The 24194-nt window shown below is 34.7% G+C and overlaps 1 protein-coding gene across 6 annotated transcripts in view; it reads left to right on the plus strand.

The window, feature by feature from the left end:
* Positions 1-24194, plus strand: part of Liprin-alpha (PTPRF interacting protein alpha) — a 303577-nt gene that overhangs the window by 109303 nt on the left and 170080 nt on the right. The window contains exon 1 of one of the 6 annotated variants that reach the window (XM_076512551.1): positions 7055-7669. The exons of the other annotated variants lie outside the window; for them this stretch is intronic. Coding sequence (XP_076368666.1) covers positions 7571-7669 — 99 coding nt within the window. The 5' untranslated portion in view covers positions 7055-7570. Of the gene's footprint in view, positions 1-7054; positions 7670-24194 lie in introns of those variants that run through there. 6 annotated transcript variants of the gene reach the window in all.

Genomic DNA, 24194 nt, shown 5'->3' on the forward strand with positions numbered 1-24194 from the left:
TCTAACGGGATATGTTCCCTTAGCAACGGTAGAATACATTTTCTTTCATTCGTGTCACCACAGCAACGCAGAAAATAATTTCCCTCACACGTATGTGTTCACATTAAGTGCAGAATATCTGCAACATAAACTCTTCTACAATACCGAAGAATGTTGTATAGTACGTGGAAAGTGCACGAGGTTTATGAAACATAACACAAGCTCGCGTGTTTTGACCGGACGTTATATACCAGCCATTTCAAAGTCAGTTACCAGTTGATTTGTTTTTCAGTAATTTAGTTTAGAAAAATCTGTTTTCATAAAATTTTTACATTTACCAAAGTACACATCAATTAATTATTTCTTAGGTAGAAAATTTTTCTCTTTAGACAATATTTTTTAGACTTAATAAACGTTTGCCGAGTTTACTTGTCAAAGAACAAGTAACAGTTTTACAAACTGAATAATCAAATGCCCATATCACTTGAACCCAGAATGTAAACCTGTATGTGTAAATAATTGCACAAAATTTATGTATACATTTGAATGTTTGGAGTTTCCATGTTAGAATAAGTGAAATATGAACATACACATACATATATAGATACATATGACAAATTTCTATCCTCATAGATTGTATGTGCATACAAAACAAATATTTGATTTAAAAACACAAAGATGGTAGTTTTATCGTCTTTAATTGTTCTCTTCAAATGTGTATTAAAGTTCATATTCGGCATTATAATCAAATTGTTACATTCCTCTAATTAAACCATCCAAATATTTTTGTCTTCGACTGTATGTAAACACACACACATTAATTTGTTGTGAAGTATTACTTTTAGTATTTGTGGTGCTTCTACAGTGTTTCTATAATTGAATATGCGATCATTTGTTGTATTACTTGGGACCAATAGTTTGTAATAAACACAAGAAATAAAACTTGTTATCAAACTCAGTCTATATAAAGTGCTTGTATTAAAACAAACTGAATCGTCTACTTGTTGACATGCACACTCTAGATTGTCTACTTGTTGACATGCACACTCCAGATTGTCTACTGGTTGACACGCACACTCCAGATTGTCTACTGGTTGACACGCACACTCCAGATGTCTACTGGTTGACACGCACACTCCAGATCGTCTACTGGTTGACACGCACACTCCAGATCGTCCACTGGTTGACACGTCTATATCGTCTCTAGAAAATTCATTGATGCATGTGATTATATGAAAAAGAGCTAAACCATAAAGGAAAAGCGGTAATTATATTTATGTTCTTAAAGTAGTAAACATGGCGCAGCGCGTGGCTTTTAGTGCAACTACGTCTGACTGTATGTTTCTGGTATTGCAAAATTTAAAACATATTTTAAACACTGTAACCGGACTTTATAAACAAACTTCTACACAATAATATAACTGGTTTTGCTTTGTGTGCTTGGAGAAGGAGGGGAGAGTTTATGCAGCACATTCCATGTTTAAAGTGATTTTCTGTAGTTTTTTCATAATAAACATGTTTAGAACGTAAATAATCAAAACTTGTTTATTTTTATTGTCTTTCACGGGTGCTAAATCGTGAAATACAGATTCCCTAGCTGGAATGGGAGGGAGTCTGTGCTGCAGCGTTCAGCTGGTCAACATTGTGAAACGTCTGTGTCGAACCCCCTGAATCTGCAACTGTGTAACCGCTCAAATTATGTTGACACGAGACCTGAGATGAGTGGACATTAAAACTGAGTTTTTAACTTACCATAGACTGCGGGTTGTTAGTGCGTGCACGTCATATCATTGAACAACTTGACACTCTTTAATAACTAGGTGCTATCTGTAGCTGAGAGGACTCTTCTAATGTGTCTTTGAAGGAAAACTTCGGCGCTTTCTATTTATGTCTGTAGAGTAAAGAATAACTTTTTGTTTCGATATAAATATTTTTAGTGATGGATAAATTCGTCCTTCGCAGGAGATGTTATGAGTCTCTTCAGTTGCGTTATGTTTTTCCACTTTCATTTCTTATAATCCACCATTTTAATGGGGTAACATTTGTGTGATTTCATTTAAATCCTTTCTCAGGTGTTGTCATATGGAAGTTATATGCCAGACTTGCTCGTGAGATTTTTTTCCGCAATATCAGTTGACATTACGCGTATGCGTAAAGTAATCATTATATATTAGGTTTAGGAATAATTCGTGAGCGTTTTTAAATAATTTCATTCAAGCATTACATGCAAGATTATAAAATACTTCAATGCATGAACACATTACATCCAAAACATTTATTATGATACTTTATTTCATGTAATACCTAGGTATATAGTATGCATTGTTTTAAACGAAATTGCAAGAAATTAAATGCGAAAAGCAGATGGTGTCGAAAATGCTCGATTTTGTCCACTTGACATTCCATTTAAGGAGCTGAAAATGAAAGCAAAAATTAAAGACATATGAAAATCAAACACACCATCTATTAGAGCAAAAAATTATCTACCAAATGACATGAAATATTTTGCGAAAGCGTTTCATTTATGAATATATTTTTTAACTTGAAAAACGCTCACGAATTATTCCTCAACCCAATAATTTTATTGTGATGCATTCTCGAGTTTTCTACTACACACAGTGGACACTTATTAGAATCCGCTCTTAATATCAAGTTGGACTAACTTCGCACTATAATGTTCTTCGTGTCCATGATACAAGTCAATTGGCGATAACAGTTGGTCAGTTGAGGTACAGAGTAATGGGTGTTTTACTGTATTCGGGGCTGTTTAATCGTCTTTTCTCTTGATCCACTGGTTTGTTGCCACAGTTCCTAGTGGCTGGTTTTGTGACACAATTTCCAGTGGTTGGTTCTGTTGATACTTTTCTTAGTAACTTACTCTCAGACACAGTTCCTAGTGGCTGGTTTTGTGACACACAGTGGTTGGTTCTGTTGATACTTTTCTTAGTAACTTACTCTCAGACACAGTTCCTAGTGGCTGGTTTTGTGACACAATTTCCAGTGGTTGGTTCTGTTGATACTTTTCTTAGTAACTTACTCTCAGACACAGTTCCTAGTGGCTGGTTTTGTGACACAATTTCCAGTGGTTGGTTCTGTTGATACTTTTCTTAGTAACTTACTCTCAGACACAGTTCCTAGTGGTAGACTCATTATTTCGTGTTTTCTGCTGTCGATAAACTCTTGTAACAGATGTTTGAAGAACCGGTCAGAAAAATGGTATTTAATAACAGCGTTTCTGCTAATCGAACATACACTGCAGTGCCCCTCAGAAAGCTGTTGTATATACCCATTGCCATGCACACTAACCAGGATATTACTACATCATTTATTATGCTCAGAAGGAATACTTGGCATATCATGTAGTCGTTCTGTTTGTGTGCATACAAATCAATAGAAATATCAACAGTGAAATCAGCCTGGCAGGAATGTCTTCATTTACTTCATTGTTTCAATTTAATAATTATAAATGAAATTATGTAACTTGTGGCAGCCTTAATCAATTAACCTTAGAAGTAAAAGACTGAGACAATCATATCAAACACGTGGATTAATTTTGTAGAACTTGCACAGATGTGCAACGTTTGACACAATTCTGATTTGTTAAAATCTGCCATTATGAAAGTCCGTAACCTGAGATAAGAAATTGTACTTTCAGCTTTGTGTCACTGGAGGTCGGTTGTCTGAGAATGACCAGTGTTGTGGAATAAATCGAATTTCCTGTGATACAAAGAAGCAGTCATGTGTAGGAAATGTTTCGTGTGATTCAAGAAAGCTATGGTATACAACACAACCATGTGTTTTATAAAATGCGAACAAAGTTGAAGTGTATCAACCATCAAAGGTCTAAGACAAGTGTAGTTACGGATTTCGGTGTCTTTGATTATCTTATATTATTGTAGAAATCCTGTATTTAAAAAAATAACTCTTGCAACAAAGATACTGATTTGACCGCAAATATTTTGCGGATCTCTGCGAGTGCGTTATTAAACATGCGAGTGTTCTGTAATATTTAAACATTTATAAAGTACATCCTAAAACCACGTAAAGTTAAATATTGAGTACAAATCATAAAAATGCGATAAAGTACTGTAACATGTTCACAATATAATAGAGAGGTATCGATTAAACTTGAAAGTTTCGTGTTATCATAGCTCCTACTTTATATTTTCTTTTTAAATTCATTTATAATATTTACAGATACACTTCCTTCTGCGTTCTGTGAGCTACATTATAATATAGTTCCATATATACTTCCACTATTGTTCTGTGAACTGTATTGTTATATAGTTCCCGATACGCTCTTCGTTATCCTGTGAGATGCATCTCGCACAACCGTAATCGAAGGGACTGAAAAAGGGGACAGTCCACACACTCACAGGGAAATCAGAACTATACGTGGTCAGCTGAACAGTCCACACACTCACAGGGAAATCAGAACTATACGTGGTCAGCTGAACAGTCCACACACTCACAGGGAAATCAGAACTATACGTGGTCAGCTGAACAGTCCACACACTCACAGGGAAATCAGAACTATAAGTGGTCAGCCGAACAGTCCACACACTCACAGGGAAATCAGAACTATAAGTGGTCAGCTGAACAGTCCACACACTCACAGGGAAATCAGAACTATACGTGGTCAGCTGAACAGTCCACACACTCACAGGGAAATCAGAACTATACGTGGTCAGCTGAACAGTCCACACACTCACAGGGAAATCAGAACTATACGTGGTCAGCTGAACAGTCCACACACTCACAGGGAAATCAGAACTATAAGTGGTCAGCCGAACAGTCCACACACTCACAGGGAAATCAGAACTATACGTGGGTCAGTCCACACACTCACAGGGAAACAGAACTATACGTGGTCAGCTGAACAGTCCACACACTCACAGGGAAATCAGAACTATAAGTGGTCAGCCGAACAGTCCACACACTCACAGGGAAATCAGAACTATAAGTGGTCAGCCGAACAGTCCATACATTCACAGGGAAATCGGAACTGTAAGTGGTCAGCCGAAAGGCTTTCCATCCAAACTTCTCGTTTTTATGTTCTTACGCAACAGACACTATATGAATAATCATGTTATAAAATACGACTATGGAGGTTATATATAAGCCTACCTGTGAATAGATACGTTGTCGGCCGCAACTTGTTCATCCTTAAGGTAGAGAGAAAACAATTCCCTTTCCTTGTGAATGCACTCCTTATAAATCAAACTTTTAATTGTGTCGTAATAGGTAGTGTAGTCTTAACTTCTTGTGTTCGACTTTGTTTCAAGTATATTAGCGCTCCATGTACTCATAATAGCCTTGTCTTGTATACTTCGTGAAACGTGTTAAGTGACTAGTCCATTTTAAACAAACTCGTGATAATTACTCTCAGGCTGTAAGAATGAATATCATTTATGAAAATCGTACTCTGCTAGTACAAGTCCTTTTTAATCTGATCTTTAGCGCTGTATAAAGTTCTGACTAACCGGATCATATTAAATAAAGGGATGATTACATTTCTTCAAGGACCTTCTCATTTATTAACCTTCTGTCGCGTCTGTTTTCTTCATAAGATTTGTTCTGCTTCATAACGGCGTCAGAGTGGAGAAAGCCTGGCTTTTAATACCAGTTTTGAACAATTTTATAACATAAGATACCTGATTAAATCTAATTACACTATTCTGAACCACAGTGTAGAACAACTGAATTAATTAACGAAAATTTTATATTATAAAATCTGAGATTGTAGAGCAGGTCGAATGTGTTCTGAAGTGATACTTCGTGTGCAGCCCATATCTGATCTGAGTATCGCTCCTACTTTTGTTTTTTCTTTACCGATTATGACGGGACATCGTATGTCCGAGATGTCCCTTTACTTCTTAGACCATATTTTCTCTGAGGCACTATTATTGTGCACCTAAACAGCAAAGATGGTAAGGTGTCACAACCACCTTCACAGATCACGAGTGTCTTTATGTCGCCCCTACTTAATCTGTGATGGGTCACTGCGACTCTTCCACGTAAAGTACACATTTACTTGGAGTTTCTTGCACATATGTGAATATGAAGTTTTGATTTAATTCTTCATGAAACTCATAAAAATATTGGTAATTTTACATGGGATTTAATAATCAGAATATTCTGTAAATGTGAAGTGAAAAGAGTTGTACTTTCTAGTAACACTAGTCTAATCTAATGTGTATTTTTGCTACTGATATTTCGTTTGTTACGGGGCGGGGTTAGCACGCTTGTTCCTTTTGTAAATCAACTGCTCTTGTTACTCTGTCGCCACCTATCGGCCACTCTATCAGGCTGCTCGCCTCCACTGTGTGGAATGAACGAAACAGAAGAGTTCCAGCTACCGCGTTGTAGGGTGAGTGGTTATTCCAGCGCTTCTTCTTGAGCGTTAGTAGAGCTAAGTAAAGATTTTATTAAGCCGGCATAAAAATGCTGATACTAAAGTAACTCTGCTCACCGGATTGTTTGACTATTCGGGATAAAATGAGTAAAAAATGTAGCAACTTTCAGTTTATCTCTTTTTTTTAAAGTACGGTATTACGTGAACCTGATAAGACTTGTCAAGTTTAGCAGAATAAATATATCAAAATAGATATATTCTTGAAAAGCATTGAAACTTTAGACCTTTCATTCTCTTGTAAGTTATGTGGTGTGGATGGCGGTTTTATTATGTATCGTGAAATTGCAACCTTATCGGATATGCCTACCTCCAACTCTCTTAATGATGGCCACTGCTTATAAACCGTAGACTCTCCCACTGTTTTCTAGCTCTCTGGGGTACTCCTACAATACTCTACTGGCTGCAGGAGGCTGTATATTACAGCTCGTTAACATCAGTGCAGAGCACAGCTGTATTTAACACCATCTAGTGTGTTTCTAAGCATACTGCACGCAAGTATTAATATTTTAACCTAATCTGTTCTTTACATAATTTATTTCTTGGAGTCCTGCAATGGATATTTCGTGTTGATCCATCAGCCTTGGTGATGTAGGTGAATGAAATCCTTATTCCATATCTAGTAAGTATATATAGATGCATTCTCCAAATAATCACCTGTGGCACATGCATTGTAATCTTCTTGATTAAACACGAGTATATTATGTACATGTTTTTACCGTTGTTTTGATAACTGAAGTTGTTAAAATCGAAACTAACGAGACATTATAATGCTCAACCAACACCCGTTGACATTTTGAAACAGAAGAATATCAAGTGAATGCCAGTTCTGTCCCAAGAGTTTTCTTAATAGTGTAGAGTTCCTATGTTGTTGTCCTCTTTATTCATATAGTGGGGGAACAGAGATCGTTACTGTATGCTTAGTTTTCCTTGCGTGTGAATGTGGAATTTTCGCTACTTTACGTTGTGCAGTAGGTAATATTCAGTCTTAGCAAAACCATCAACCATAATGTAGGGGTCAGTAGAACTGCCAGTCTGTTCGGAATGTGGGGAATGATCAATGATTGCCCTGTACTTTAATGGGATCACTTATCAACTCTGGACGATGGTCAGTCCTAAGCTTCTGCCTCTCGATGACCAAGATAGTTTCCTGCTGTGTTCTGTTGCTCGTAACACAGAATGACCACCAATGGGTTTGACTTGCGGCGGTATGGCATGGAAAACTTGCAACAGTTGCTAAAAACCCACGGCTCGGAGTGTCTACGTCATTTTCTACAGGTAACATTTTACACTTTTTTTTTGTTCATACGTTTTTATAACGCCATTATTGAAGAATCTGGTTTGAGCAAGCCGTACCATTGTTCAGTTAGTTAATCAAGTGTTAAAACACCGCAACCAGTCGCACGTGGTTGAGAACATTGATTAAAACCCTATGAGGTGTTTGTATATAAATGTATATGCATCCATCTTCTGGAAGATGGATGCGATGGTTTGTCTTTGCTACCTCGTACATAGTATAGTGAAAATCTTGATGGTATATATCATATCCATTTTTTAAGTAGCCACCGAGTGATGGTTTAGTGTAATATAATGGTGATTAGAAGGTCAATGATAAATTTGATACATCTGTGTGGTTAGAAAATTCAAGGTAACTTTGTATCACTATGGTTTGAAAACTCGGGTAAATGTGGTATAACAGTGTGGTTTAAAAACACAATGTATGTGATATATCTGTATGGTTAGAAAACACAATGTATGTGATATATCTGTATGGTTAGAAAACACAAGATAAATGTAATATAATTTTACTATATTTATATGGTTAGAAAACACGAAGTAATTTGTGATAACGAAAATCTACTTGAAGTGAAAATGTATCTTATCTCAGGACGACTTGTATGGATCTGAACACTTGCGACTAAAGCAGAGAACAACGTTTTGACCTTCTTAGGTCATCTTTGGTAACATGCAGATGACCATAGAAGATGGAAATGTTGTTCTCTGCTTTAGTAGTTAGTGTTAATACCCATACCAACTGTCCAGAGATGCATAATCGCAAGATATCTGTATAGTTAACTTCAGGTAAGTAAGTATAATGGTATTTTTAGAAGGCCAAAAATATGAGCCATTATACTTTTGGTTTTCAAAGTCACTGCCAGAAGAAACAACAACGACTTCTGTCGTTAGCTTCAGCTATATGTCAAAATGTTCTAGCCAGGATAATAGATTACACACTAAAAGGAATGGAAAAAGTTCTGCGTCACGACAGTATTTATACAGTATTTATGTTGCAAATCCATTTTTTTTCTTCTCGTATTCGTTGTTAAAACCTTTCACGCGTTAGATGTCGGTTATTTACAGTCTACTATTTACCTGATTTTTTTTAGAGTAATTTCAGTTTTATTTACCGTTGTTTTGATCCTGAATGTTTCTGTTATGTGAAAGATTGCTGTATTCATGAGGGTTGTACAAATTTATCGAATAACGTATTTTCTTTTATATTTAAGATGTTAAATCTGTTTCGTTGTAGTAATTGTACTATCGTAAAATATGGAGTTTGGTAATACAAATAGGTACATATGGTGTTTAAGCCTGTAGAAAGAAGATAAGAAATAATCGAACTGCGGGTAAATCTTACTTCTACGAGATACAGTGTGCGAGATAAAAACTGTTTCTGAAAATATTAAGAAAAAAAATATTTCAGTGTTTTCAATTTTTAATTTACGAACGGTATTTTTTTCGTTCATTTTAATCACTTTGCCAAGCATGACCAGCAAACCAAACATGTTTGATCTTTCAGTCGTGGGAACGTTGTAATGTGCCGGTCAATCCCATTACTCGTTGGTAAAAGAGTAGTCCAAGACTTAACGGCGGGGGGTGATGACTAACTACCCTTCCCTCTAGTGTTAGGCCAGGTGGTTAAGGCACTCGACTCGTACTTTGAGGGTCGCGTGTTTAAATCCCCGTCATATCAATCATGTTTGACCTTTTAGTCGTGGGAGCGTTGTAATGTGTCGGTTAATTCCACCATTCGTTGGTAAAAGAGTAGCTCAAGAGTTGGCAGTGGGTAGTGATGACCAGCTGTCTTCCCTTTATCAAGTTTTAAACTGTAAAATTATGAACGGTTAACGCAAATAGCACTAGTGTAGCTTTGCGTAAAATTCAAAACAAACAGTTTTATTCACTGTCATTTTGAAAATCCGTTGTTAAGGTTTCAGTGTTTCATACCTTAGTTTGAAGAAAAGTATCTTACAATGTCATTGTCAGCGCCTTCAGTAAATATGTCATTAACGTATTTATTTTGTGGTTTTAATTTCGAACTACATATTTAACGAATCTGTTTTTTTATTTTTAGTGTTAACAAATATTTGTAGCATTGATTACACTCTAGAAATGTATGTTAAATAGTTTAGTTTTGTACACGTAGTACAGTACATTAAACTAGGTGATCATTAGAAGTATAAATACAAGTATATAGTACAACTGTGTACTCTGTATTGTCATCGGATGTGACTAGGGATTACTTCAATTATTTTGGTTACATTATACAATCTTTTTTCAGGAGAACCCCCTCTCTCTCACTATTTATATCATATATAGCGTGTGTGTGTGTGTGTGTGTGTGTGTAATAGGATATAACGTTTATTTGCGTTGTTTTTTTTTTATTGAGCAGGCAGGCAAAACCCGCATTGAGGAGTAGAGCAACACATTTAATGAGTTTCATTTCTTGAAGCATCGAAGGAAATTGTCACATTTTTTAGTGTATTTGATGTAAAGTCCCCCCCCCAAAAAACAACAACAACAACAACAAAACAATTTCCAGCTCAATGTGATATGTTACTTGCATAACCGTATCTCTTTCCTTACGTAATTCGGATTTGAAACGAATCTAAGCTCGTAGTATAATGTAATTTTACGTAAAATTGACATTCTAAGCCTGTCAAGTCGTGATTAATAATAATTATAAATAAAGCAATGAACTACGGTAGTCATCCTGTTGTGTTAGATGTTACTTGTTCCAAGCATCATGCAACATCCAGTTTCACAAACACATTTCTTTATTTTGGCTATCATTTAATGTTGTGCTCAGAAGAGATATTCTATTTTTAAGTAGTGTATTATGGGAAATAATGTGAGAATGTGAATAAATTAGTTTTAAGGATACGTAAACATTGGAATTAGGGTAATGCAGACCGCACAGTGTTCATTTGTCACTGAGTGAATTGTTTATCCATTCCGGAAGCGAATTTACAGTTTTTGAATTTCCTCATATATAAACAATGTAATTTTGGCCAAAAATTCGTTGCTATATGTACTATATTTGTAAATCAAATAATAACTTCAAACAAAATTACTTTAAAAAGCTGATTAAGGCTGAGTAAATTTAATTAAGGGGAAAATTATAAATTCACTATATAAAATGTTACTCCTTGAAGGTCCCAAAAGGACAATCAAAACCCAAGTGATTTGTCTGATTACTGATGAGTCCAGAAAAGACTGGCACTCTGGCTTGAGACTGCTTGAAATCCACTGAGAAGTTCAGAAAAACTAATAAAATTTGACATGTAAAAGCTTTAAACCGACTGAAAAACCAGAAAAGACAGGAAAACCTGAGAACTCGAAATATAAATGTTCTTTTTTTAGATATGTAAAATAAGGGTCATATTGCTTGTTAAAGAATATAGATACGCTACAAAGTAGTCCTTCTCCACATACAAACTATGTGTAATACTATTATTACAATGTGCAGTCAATAGTTTTAAAGGACCAGTGTCGTTATTAGTTAATTCAGTTAACTTTCATTGTGTTCCAGAGAGAGGTGTTTTACGTAGATGAAATATTGTACTTTTTCTGTGAATGAAAGACATTGTAAAAACGCTTAACGTGTCTAGAGATTTAATCTTGTATATCAGTAGATGGTTTCACTTCGAGTTCGTGATTGAAATCTCACAAGTATAGCTGTGAAGTGGGTATTTGACCATCTGAGAATGGAACAACAGCGAATTTCTCAAACAGTGTAAAACCTGCTAGTGTAATTAAATCTCTTGGATCGTTTGAAATTATACAAAGGGAATTCGAATTTTGTAGAACTGCATAAAGCAGTTGTGCATTTATGTTTTTATCTGTTATTATGGGATTGTGTTCATTTATCTTGCTCTTCATTCTGTGAGATAACCATCTAGATAAAATTGTTCGAAAGTAGTTAGCTGCAAAGTTTGGCCTTTGTTAACAACAACAACAAAACTGGTAATGTTTACGTCCGAATTTTGTCTTTGCGGTAGTCCTGTATTGCTAATCGTATAGCTGTTACTGTTTCCTGGCAAGTTAAATATGATTTCACTTAGCGTGATAAATGCCATTTCTAGTTTATTAAAGAGTTTAGTGTTTGTTTGTTTCAGAATTTCACAAAGTTAAAAAAGGGCTACCTGCACATAGCCATTCCTCATTTTGAATTTGTAGAATATTGAGGGAAGGCGGTTAATTGGCAGTGTCCAACACCAATTTTTAGGAGGCTACTCTTGTCCGTGATTTTCATTGACACTCTTAAGACTCGCCTCTAACAACTAAGTACGGAGCGAATTTTGTTTTCTTGCGACAACGGATTACAAACCACGAATACCTGGATTTGCAGCCCGGACACGCTATCTGTTAAATCACGTCGACCTTTATTGAAGCTTACTTGCGATTGCTCATTTTCGTGGCCGAATAATTTAAAATTTTAATTAGAATTACAGCACAAAATATATATTGTTAAGTGGTACAAAGTTTATCATCAGTGAGTCTTTTTTTCAAGCCATGTTGAACAACTTCTTACATAAGGTCCGCTAGTGGAGCAGCGGTAAGTTTATGGAATTATAATGCCAAAATCTGGGATTCAAATCCTCGTGGTGGGCACTGCAGAGAGTCCATTGTGGTATAGTTCTAAAACAAACGAGCAACCTATATTAGTTTTTGGCCACAATACATTTTACTAGGGAAATGTATTTGTGTTAATAAAAGTGCCATGAAATTAAAATACGAACAAACATTTTTGAAAAGAATGTCTGGTATGTAAGATTCGCATAAGTGGGTAAAATAAGACCACTTCTAAATTAGAAAGCCATTAAACGTTAGGGCGTAACTGCAGATGTAAGTGTAGGAAGATTTTTGTTCAAAAGACGTAAGTATTTGTAAAAGTACGGGAACTTGTGATAAGTGTGCGTAACATGCTTCATAAGTTCTTTGATTGCACTTTTTAAGATAAAACTTCACCTGAAAATGTCATGTAGTATATTAAGGTAATGTGAGATTGATTACCTTTAAAATTTCAAAATAAGTACAACAAAAGGTGCAGGACTTTGTGAAAGTAGTAGGTTTCACACATCTCTGAAAGTATTTTCATATGTGTGAAAATATAAACGCGTGTTTTATGGGTATCTTTCCAAATTTTGTTAGGATAAATTTCAAGTTCGTCGGTACGTATTTCTAAAATGTTCATAATTTCACTTTCACAACAAAAGCATAAAATTTGCAATAAAAAGACGATTTATTACAAAAAGTGTTGGTTATTTTGACACTCATAATTCAGCATGTATGATTTTTAGATATTGAAGTTGTGGATATCTGTAACCTTCAGAAGATCATTTAGTTACTTTAACTGTCCAGTAGGAAGGATCTGGTTCCTAGGGTGCTCGACTTGCAATTAGCGAATCGTGTAATCGAATTCCCTTACCAAACGTACTCGGCCTTTCAGTCTGTGAGGGCGTTATAATGTTGTGGTAAATCCCGCTTCCATTAGAGTAGTTCAAGAGTCGGTGTTGGGTGCTGTTGACAAGGCACCTTCCTTTCTTTCTATTAGTTCTAAATGAGGGACGACTAACCCAAATAGTTTTCGAGCAGCGTTGTGTACAATTTAATTCGCTGAGTTTGAAGTCCAAAAATAGGAGATGAGGAATTTATAGTAGACGATTATAAAGAAAAATAACACACATGTAAATAAAAAAAACATAACCATGGTCGCACTGAAGTTGCAGCTTTAAAGATAAGATGAAATAGACATAAATGGGTCCTGCACGGCCAGGTGGTTAGGGCGCTCGACTCGTAAGTCGCGGATTCGAATCCCCGTCACATCAAACATTCTCGCCCTTTCAGGCGTGTGAGCATTATAACGCGATGGTCAATCCCACTATTCGTTGGTAAAAGATTAGCTCGAGAGTTGTTGAAGGGTGGTGAGAACTAGCTATTTTCCTTTTAGTCTTACATTGCTAAACTAGGGACGACTAGCGAAGATAGATAGCCCTTGTGTAGCTCCAGCGAAAATAAAAATAAGATATAAGAACGGATTAGCAAACAAAAACAGGCTACAGAAAACCCTGTAGCGACCTACAGTTTAGAGTTCTTAAACCGTTGACTAAATTATTTTCGATGGATCTGATAATAGAAATGCAAGGTAAAAAATATCGCGAGTTGCTTTGTTGCAGAACCGTAAACAGCGGATAAATATCAGTTGTCGGTAACATTATGATTATCTAAGATGAGCAGCCATAAATCAAAAACTCATGAAGTCACATCTAGCATATATAATAGTCATAATAACAACATTTCCATGGTAATCACAGACGTAAAACAATGGTAGGATTATTCCTGAAATTATTAAACTTTGAACAGTCACAAAAATAGTTCTGTAATAACAGTGAACAATTATTGACAGATTATGAGAGGAATCAATTGTATGCTGCCCGAAATCGCCAGTCAGTTGTTTTATTCACCCTTCTTCTTTCTCAGTTTTAATTTAATGTGATTAAGTGCTGTCACTCAGTATATTTAACCTATATACCCTGCCTAGTCTACATGTATTTTTATATTTCATTCAGTATATTGGTCTTATTTTAATAATCAGTTGTAAATCAATAACATTTAGAATTTTCTTTAATTTTTAAAATATAACAGACAATCATAACGTGAACGTAGTAGTTATAACTCACCTGTTAACTTTATTACAAAATTTGCCTGGAATGCTAGCAGAAGTTTTGACATTGTTTGTAACTTAGGCCTAAATGAATCAGTATGAATGTTATTTATACAACTCTGTTGCCTAAACGACTGTGTAGTCTATGAATAACTGAAATCTTCATGTCGATGTCCACATCCATTTTATGGTTATGATGAAATTTATTGTAATTAGAACGAAATGAAACGGCGTTTCCTCACAATTCTGCAAAAATTGTCGTCTGCAGTTTTTTTCTGCGACGTAACTAACGCATGCATGACAATGGCATAACTACCAGGCAGCATTGGCGCAATTTGTTCCTCATCATTCGAAACAATTTTGAAAATGTTACCACGTGATGCGTTCTCGACCAGTCACAACAAGTAATCCATTCTAGGGGGTACAATAATAAATATAAGATCAGGTTGTTCACATGCACAACCACACTAGACATGCACAGTAGTCGGGAAATACGTTAAATTTGAGTTAAGTATTTGAAGCATATTTGTCTTACGGTTCTACTGAAAATGAAAGCACGTTTTCCTGTGTGCTTTTTGTAAATCATTTTATGTTTTATTCACTATAGATAATAACTTTGGTGGACGTTGTAAACTTTCATAGTTAGGCGGAAAGCAAGTTCAAAGGAAAGTAATTCCCTATCTGTTTGGTTATACAAGTAAAGAATGTCTTTTCTGAAACGTTTTTAGCTTCAGAACCGTTAGTAAATTAACTTTTTACAACAGTATTTATGTTCTTAGTTTTAAATCAGAAACGTTTGATTCTCCAGACAAAGATAATCCATACTTGATTCATTCGATGGTGTGTATAGCTGTTTCCCCGTGTTATAAGTACGATCAGTCATCAATTACATCACTCGTTTCAGCGGTCGAATATCTAATTGCATCGTTAGTTCTTGGCAGCGTTGTTCATTATAGCAGACAAAGATGGTTGTTTTGTTCTTTATCAGCATAAATTAGTTTCTGAACTTAAGGACCATGCATGTAGTTATAAAGAGAAAAACAAAAATGAGGCCTTAAAAATTGTTTTGAGTCTGATGGTTTGTGTGCCGTACTGCATATCTGAGGTTCTATGGATAGCGCCTTTACACTGTAGGTGCGTTGTAAGAGTAGTGACTAATCAATCAGTTTATGTTAATACAACATAATACATTCAAATAACATCCAGTTAAGCTAGAAGCCTTATTCTCAGGAATTGTACTATACAAAATTAAAACATATCACGCAAGAATCATACAATAGTACGACAGTACATAATGTTTTTTAATTGTATACACTAGTTCATAAAATTATTTTTGTTATTAAATAGCTATTTTTCATAAATGTATAGAGTTAATATCTGTTAAGTTTTTGAAAGTGTATTAAATAAATTTGGTACATAAATTATTTTTTTCAATAGCTGTTTACTTCAGCTAATTCATAATCTAACTTTTCTTGTCCGATGAGGTATCTTCTAATTTTAAGTTAAAATAGTTCCAGAGCTGCGCCTTTTCCCTTCTGGTGGTCTATCTATTCAAAATTAGTACGACTTTGAAAGACAAACAAGGTTTCATTTTCTACTACACAACTATTCAAACATCAAACAGATTCTTATATTACTCGCTTCAAAATTATGAGAGAAATATTAATAAAAACGAACTGATGTGCAAAGTAGAGAATTACACAATACACTATGAGCCTAGCCTTAAGTACCTCTCCATTTTAAACATCATCAATCAGAATCAGACAGTTCAAACAAAGCTAGGCTAACTGAATCCTAGACACACACGTAGCTCTGTTTTAAAAGGGTTTTGTATGTAAAAATAGGATTGTGTGTGACTGTTGAGTGGACGTATATTGTGAACACGAACTAATACTAGAAGCATACATAAAGGAAGCTAGTAAAAATATGATATAATACTACCCCTTGCATTGGACATGGCATGAAAAGGATATGTTAATTAAAACTATGAACAACGTGTAGAATTTAACATACTGTGAGCAATACAACAACATAAGGGATATTATCTACGGTTTGGTAATAGTGCAAATAAAATAATTCGTAAGATGGAGTAAGAGGTCAATGCTTTACCTGACCCTCACTGGTCCGAAACATTGACCAAATGTTGATAACGAAGATTATTTTCATCTTTATCATTTTGAGGAAGATATTTGTTCTGCAAGGCAGAAGTAGGTTTTGATTGATGGTCAGTATTAGTTTTTTTTTCGGATTAGCTGTTTGATCGTTCTTCTGTCTATCAGTGTATGTATTATCTGTCTTTTCATGTTTCTTAAATATTTTTTTCTTCTCTGGATATATTATTAGGATGTGGATGTATTGAAAATGTTTACGATATTTTGGATGTGATACAATTTTGTTTGTTTAAATTCTGGTAAATCTAATGTAAGGGAAAGCACATTACAAAGGTATTGATTGAAAATTAGATAAATTAATCAATTTTGATTAGCGATATTGTTTCATGCTGTTTGATTTCGTATGGTTTACCATAAATCAGAATTTATTTGCTCACCAGGGCAGATTATATCTAACGTTAATACAGTACTAAATTCGCTGTTTTCTGTATTGAATTTTACTAATTATCTTTACAAAGTGTGGCCTAGTGTTTACCGTTCTTAAATCTGAAAATTCAGTGTTCGCGTCCCTTTGTCGCATAATCGCTGTCCACGCTGTTTGAGCCGTAGGTACGTCACGTTATAAGAGTGATGCCGACAAGTTGACAGTTTGCTGTTGATAGCTGCCTTTCTTCTACTTTACCGGTTCAAAATTAGGGAAAATAATCTATCTCGAGAGAAACAAGCATACGTTTATAAAAACTGAATTGACTTGGTATTAAAAAAACAAACCGTTCTATTTTGATCATATGAAGAATTTACAATATGTCGAACTTGTGCGAGTGTGTTACTTTATGTTAAACAATATATATCTAGATGAAATAATTCAAATAAATACTAAAATGATTTTAATGAATAATGGATTTCAGCGAAGTCCATGTTTATTAAAATCCTTGAATTTCCCATTAAACAGGCACATTTTTAATGTTAAATGTATTATCAAATTGTTAAGAGATCAGTATTAGCTATTTGCTGAGTTAGTTTGAACAACTCTAGTTGAAAGAATGTCTGAAATAACCATAGTCCTTTTTGTATGACATGATGATGATTCGTCATTTTTGTATGCAAAGTTATTGTTTGCAGACACGCATAACTCAAGAGATGAATACATTTTTCCTTTTACTCATGAGCATGTCATCAGCTGGATTCTACGAATTTAATCGATTACTTGGACTATCCCTTAGTAACAATTCTAACAATTCACATATTTAAATACTATTGGCTTACGACAACGTGTTTTTCCCTTGACCCATGAATTTTGTTGCATTGGACTGAAAGTCTTGTAGAATTTTGCGTAATGTGATATTTATACAATACGAAAATATTCACATGTGGAATATAAATCAAATTTGCAGTATATTACAAGCCAACGTTCATTCGTACAAATTTTTTTCTTGTGTGTGATGACGTCAAAGAAAATAATAAGTATATTTTTGACACCAAAATTCTATATTATTTAGATCAGTCTGTGTGATGTTACATATTTACTGTTTAACCATAAAATAGTGAAAGAATAAATACTGGCAGTTTAATCTTTGCTATTATTTAAGCATCTTATTTTGGAAAACTAAAAACACTCTAAATTTATAAGCAAGAAAATGCTGATAGGTATTTTTGTTGTTATCTGATTGTTGTAAAACTACTTACATCGTTATAAGGATATATTCTCGTTTTTTAGAATTGTAATCGTTTTAAACATTTTCTTCAGAAATATTTCAAGTTAATCTTCAGTGATGATCACTAGTTGCTTCAATATACTTCACGCTCCTCTGTTCGTGCAGTTTGATGTACTCAAATGAACCGTATTCTTCGTAATATACGTTCGTGAACATCAATAGAAACAATTAAGTAACGGCGTGTATTTCCACAAGTTCCTTTTTATATCTCTCAAGGCGTGTCAATAGATGTTTTTTTTTTGGCTCAGGAATATAATGAATTTACCTTTTGAATGCGCGTGCACTGCACATGTTTCTATTTGTCTGGATCAGGCATAGTTCAGTAGTTAGAGCGCTCGACTCGCAATTTGTGGGTTACCGGATCGAAACCCAGCGCCGAACTTGTTCGCCCTTTCAACCATGGGCGCTATATAATATGAGGATAAATGCACTATTCGTTGTTAAAATGATAACCCAAGAGTTGGCGGTAAGTACTTCCCGTCAGTTGTCTTCCTCATGGTCAGTACTTCAAAAATTAGAGACGGTCACAAATATCCATAGTAGCCCTGCCATTAAAAGAACAACAAAAACAAACAACACTTCGTTTATGTTCAGTGTGAACGAGGCTACGTGGGATCTAAACTCGTCCTCAGTTGCGTGTTTAACGAGTCCATCCAACTTCTGTCAACATTACGTGAAGGATCGTGATTCTCATTCCACGAACTTCTTCTATTTCGGTATTTCGTGCAGTGCATCTGTTTGAAATTCTTTACGTAATAAAACACTGTACGTATTCAAGATCTTAACCCAGAACTGAATTCTAAACAGTCTGCTTTACAAATTTGTTACAGACAGTCTGTCTTCCCCTTTCTTGGTTTGTATATCATTATTTATATATTTATCTTGGTTCTTCTTAACTGGGTGAATGACATCAGAATCAGGCGTTATGAGAATGATGGGGTAAATGGTTGGGTGAGTTAAGATTATCAGTTGTACAACAAATTCACAAGCAAAAAAAAAAAAACTATTCCAGTTGTAGCTTGATAAATACATTTATGTGGTATTCATAGGGAGTTGGAGTTGTAGCCTTGTAATTTGTAGTCATAATAACGAATTTTACTTAAGTTTTTGTTTTTTCTATAACTTGGATGAGTGAGCTGTTGTGAAAAACTTACAGGTGTGAATGATATTAGAAAAGGTTGAGAATCGCTGAATTTATATAGAAACGTATTCCTTTAGAGAAAGATGTGATACGGTTTGCTATTATACGCATTATTTAAACTGGACGAAATTCGAAATTCATTTACAGCGGGGAAATTAATCTTTGTTTCGCCCAGAAAACGTGACAATAATACTTTGATATGAAGAAGTCCAGTTCATTTAGGCTTGGTTAATGAAACAACTCGATTTTTTTTGTTATTCTCCGTTGCTTGTACACAGAATACTTGATGGATCTTTCTTTTTCTGCTGATGGCCACACTGCTAATAGGCACAGTGCTATTTGTTATTCCGAATGAAATCTACTGGTGTGCCTGCGTTATATTAGAGGATAAATCAATATTGACTTGTATATATTTTTGGTTTGATTTTTACTATGCATTCTTAATGCCACATCGAACTTTGAACCCGAGAATTCATACTGCTGTCGCAAGTAAAGAATAATAATAATAATAAAAGGGTAAGCGCCATACGTGTGTAAAGTTCAAACACTTTTAAAGATTTATTTTCAAATCATTTTACTTTGGTTTCTATACGCGCTATTTTTTATATTTAAAGTTTAGTTGTGAAGCAAGAGTTAAAGTAGTGTGATGGGTAAAATTTTTGTAATTGGTTCTCATAAAACTGTGCTAGGATACAACAGTACATATGTGTTAATACGGTATCAGTATGGGATTGAAATGAGCCTTCTAATTTACAGTAGACAATTTGCAACGTGTTGGAGTCGGTGATTCCACACGGTTTTAAATCTGAGTAAAATAAGCTTTGATTTGTTTTATGTATATCTTGAAATGTCCGTTGTAATATTTTGAGGAAGGAGGGTGAGCTAATTCTGTGATGTGGGAAAGCATTGGCTTGAAGAAAGCGGAACATATGTACGTTTCGTGATAATCAGTAATAGATTTTACTTTGTAGAAAATTAGATTTGTGACCTTACTAATACTAACACTACTACGGGGAAACTCGTATTAAGGTCTTTAGAGTGGCGACCCAAGTGTTAATATTCTAGCGTAAGACTGAGTGGCGACTCAAGTGTTAATATTCTAGCGTAAGACTGAGTGGCGACCCAAGTGTTAATATTCGAGCGTAAGACTGAGTGGCGACCCAAGTGTTAATATTCGAGCCTAAGACAGTTGTAATTAAAATGCTATTATCCTAGCGTAAGCTGCTGAGACAACTCTGTAAAGCATTTATTCTAAGACTTGTTCAATATCTTTAATAAGTGTACGATAATGAGATGTAAACATTTATTTATTGTTTAAAACTATATGTGTATTTATTCGTGAATAAAGAACGACTTTGGTGTAGAAAGGAATACGTTTTTGTTAGAGATTCTATATAGTATATAACAAGTGACGGATTATGTATAGTCAGCGATGTACAGATAGTTCTGTCGGTCCTCCTGTACTTGTCAGACATGTACCTCCCACCAGCTGGACGCCAGATGGGTTCGAATTGACTGTTGAAATTGAATGAAGGCGGCTTATCTTTTAAACTAGTTCTTATGGTTTTCACCCTCCATCGAAATCGAATTGGGAACAGTAAAGTAACATTTTTTGTAGGCTTTAAAAATTTTGGAAGAAATTTGAATTAAAAATTTGAGATTTTTAAAAGTACGTAAAATTTAGCGTACTAATTTGCCGTTCGCAGATATTTTTTGATATTATGATCAAATGTAAATAATCTTTGATCCTTTTTCTCCTACCATGACCCGACATTAAAACTTTCATTCAGATTATTACTGTTATAAACTTTTGTTGTTAAAGGTCTGAGTGGTTTACGGTATTTAGAAGTTATTTTGTTCTTTCTTACCAAAGAATTGGTATTGATTTTAGGATGTAAAATCTCCTGAAAATCTTTGCTCTAAAAGAGGTACACCCTGAGGATTTCTACCTCTTTCCTTTAATTAAGTTATCTAGACAATGCTAGTAATGTTTAGACAATAAAATTATTAAAATTCACCAAGAAATCAGCAACACTTTTCTGTTTGTGTACATTTCTTTTTAATTACGTTGCCGATGAGTTGTGTCTGTAAAAAATAGCAGAGTTGTAGTGTTTTATTTTTAATGTACTTGTTAATATACATTAAAGTTTCTGGCACTTGTAACGATTAGTTATTCAAATATATCTTCCATAATAACATAGAATGTTAATTTTTCAAGGCTAAAATTAATATCGGAAAAGCCTGTGTTTAATATAGTGCTTATCAAGTGTCAAACTTTTATTTTCAGGTAGTTTTCTCTCACTGAATCCTGGTTGTAAATATAATTAGAGATGAAAAAAATGTATAATCGGTTATAAACGCTTTTAGATGAAACCCATGTGTTGATTATCCTATAGACTTGGTCATGAAGAACGCATTGTACTATAGTTTGTGATACATGGTCTAATATAAGTATACCATTGTAACATTTCTGTGTGACTCTGGTTGGATTTAAAATACTGCATGCTTTCAGGAATTGTATCCGCATACACTAACATTTGTCGTTACGCTTTTTATATAGAAATCTGGGCCACACGATGGATATTAGATGAAATACAGAAAAATAAATTATATAGTAATGTAAAAGGTACAGCTAAAATAATTACTAAAATAGAATCTGCGACGATTTTGAACAGCATTTCGATTTTTTTTTTTTTTTTTGCAAGTAATCTGGTGAAGAATACATAAACAAATCGATATATTATTGTTCGCAGCTTCGCGTCGGTTATTATCATATGAGTAATGAGTAAAATAACCCACTTCTTACATTTTCTTTTGGAGAATTTTTAGAAAAATGTAAGCCAGTCTTTTTTTTCTCTCTCTCGTAAACGCAGGAAAAATTAATTTACTTTCGCCGTTTTAGCTAATTTTACGTGAGTACTGGACAGTAGGACGGTCAGGAACTGATATCTAATAGTATTACAGTAACACGATTTCTTACAAACGACTTCGTTTAAGAAAGCTTCCTAGTAGCTTAGTTGTAAGCTGTAGGCTTATGACGCTAAAAATCCGGTTTTGATACTTGTGGCGGACAGAGCACGGATAAACCGTGGTGTAGTTTAGTGATCAAGAACAACCAAGTAAATAACCACCAGAAATGAATTTTTGTTTTATTTTATCATAATAGTATACGAGCCGGCATCTTAACCTTGCGATACCACGAAATTTTTCCAGCACGTTAAGCTGTTGGTGCGTTATAAGAGTGACAGTTAATCCATTAACGTTGATAATGGGTGAGAGATTACTGCTGATTGGCTTTCTACCCTATTGTCAGTATTTAAAAATTAAGAACGGATTAAGGCAGATGACCGTTAGCGTAACTACAAATATACAAATTCTATACTTACATGCAGGTCAAATAGATCAGATTGAAAAAGTCAAACTGAAGTAATCTTAACTGTATCTGAGATAAAATTTTCAAACTAGTTTGAAAGATAAGAAAGACGGACTTCTTATTTTCTTGGTTACAATTTTCTGTGTATTAATTCTGTTATAGGCATTTTTTTAGTAGAGAGAAACCTGCTGCTGTTCATCTCTTCTGTTATAGGCATTTTTTTAGTAGAGAGAAACCCGCTGCTGTTCATCTCTTCTCACATGAGTTGTTACTGAGGTGTTGTGTACTAACACGTTTCATACGTCCATGTAACTCCTAGTCACCTTACTGTACAACATCTATGGTTTCTTTCTTTAACCTTTATGGTTATATCTCACCATTAATCATAATAACTACTGTCTTCCTAAAATGTGATACTTATGGATTAATGTATTTTATATGTAAATAATGTTTCCATGTGAACTGAAGTCCTCTTACATCAATGTAATTTAAACGGTGGTTTCTTCGTAAGCGGGAGCTTTTACATCACTGTAATTATAAGAACCTGTGAATGAAAGCAAGGAAGAATGTGAGAGATCAGTCGCATGGCCATATGGGTAGGGCACTCTGCTCGTAATTCGAGGGTTCGAATCCCCTTCACACTAAACACGCTTGCCCTTTCAGTCGTGTGGGCGTTATGATGTTACTGTCAATCCCACTATTTGTTGGTTAAAGAGTAGCCGAAGAGTTGGCAGTGGATGGTGATGACTATCTGCCTTTCCTCTAGTCTTGCACTGCTAAGTTAGGGACAGATAGCCTTCATGTAGCTTTGCGCGAAATTCAACAAACAAAAATCAATATCCCATGCCAACGAGTGTTTTGCCAAATACAAATGATTATACAGACATAAAAGTTGTCTTGGCGCTATTTGTATTATTAATTTCATGAACCTGATTAAGTACGTGAAATATAATAATTATTATTATTATTAGTTATATATGTAGATCTAAACCATTTATAAATACGGATTAGTTTAAGAACTAATAACACATTATTATTTGTATATTTAGTTTTATATTTTTATTTTTTACAGCAGTTAAATTTATCACACAAAACTAACGAATCAGCACGAACCACCGTCTGATTCAACGTCCGTGGAATGTAGAATACAGTAATAATTCTAAAGCGCTGCGAGAGGATGTACACATCTGGGAATCACCTTATGAACTGGCATGTTTATACATTACATTGTTACGTTTTTCTGTGAGTATTACCCCCCTCCATGTTAGTGTCACAGCAATAACTCTGCAGAATTACAACTCTAGTATTCGGGTTTCGATACACGTGGTGAATAGAGCCCAACTAGCCTATTGTGTAGTTTTGTGTTTAAACTTCAAAACAGGCGAATCTATGAGCATTAGTGCGTATAGTTCAGTTACTTGTATGTGTTTACAACACGCACAATTTCAAGTATACTTGTAGTCCTCTCTGTTTGTTCTATGTTTCCTAAAGTTGATGTATTTAGTGGTTTTCTGT

The sequence above is a fragment of the Tachypleus tridentatus genome, chromosome 7, assembly GCF_004210375.1.
Source record: "Tachypleus tridentatus isolate NWPU-2018 chromosome 7, ASM421037v1, whole genome shotgun sequence".
Taxonomy (NCBI): Eukaryota; Metazoa; Arthropoda; class Merostomata; order Xiphosura; family Limulidae; genus Tachypleus; species Tachypleus tridentatus.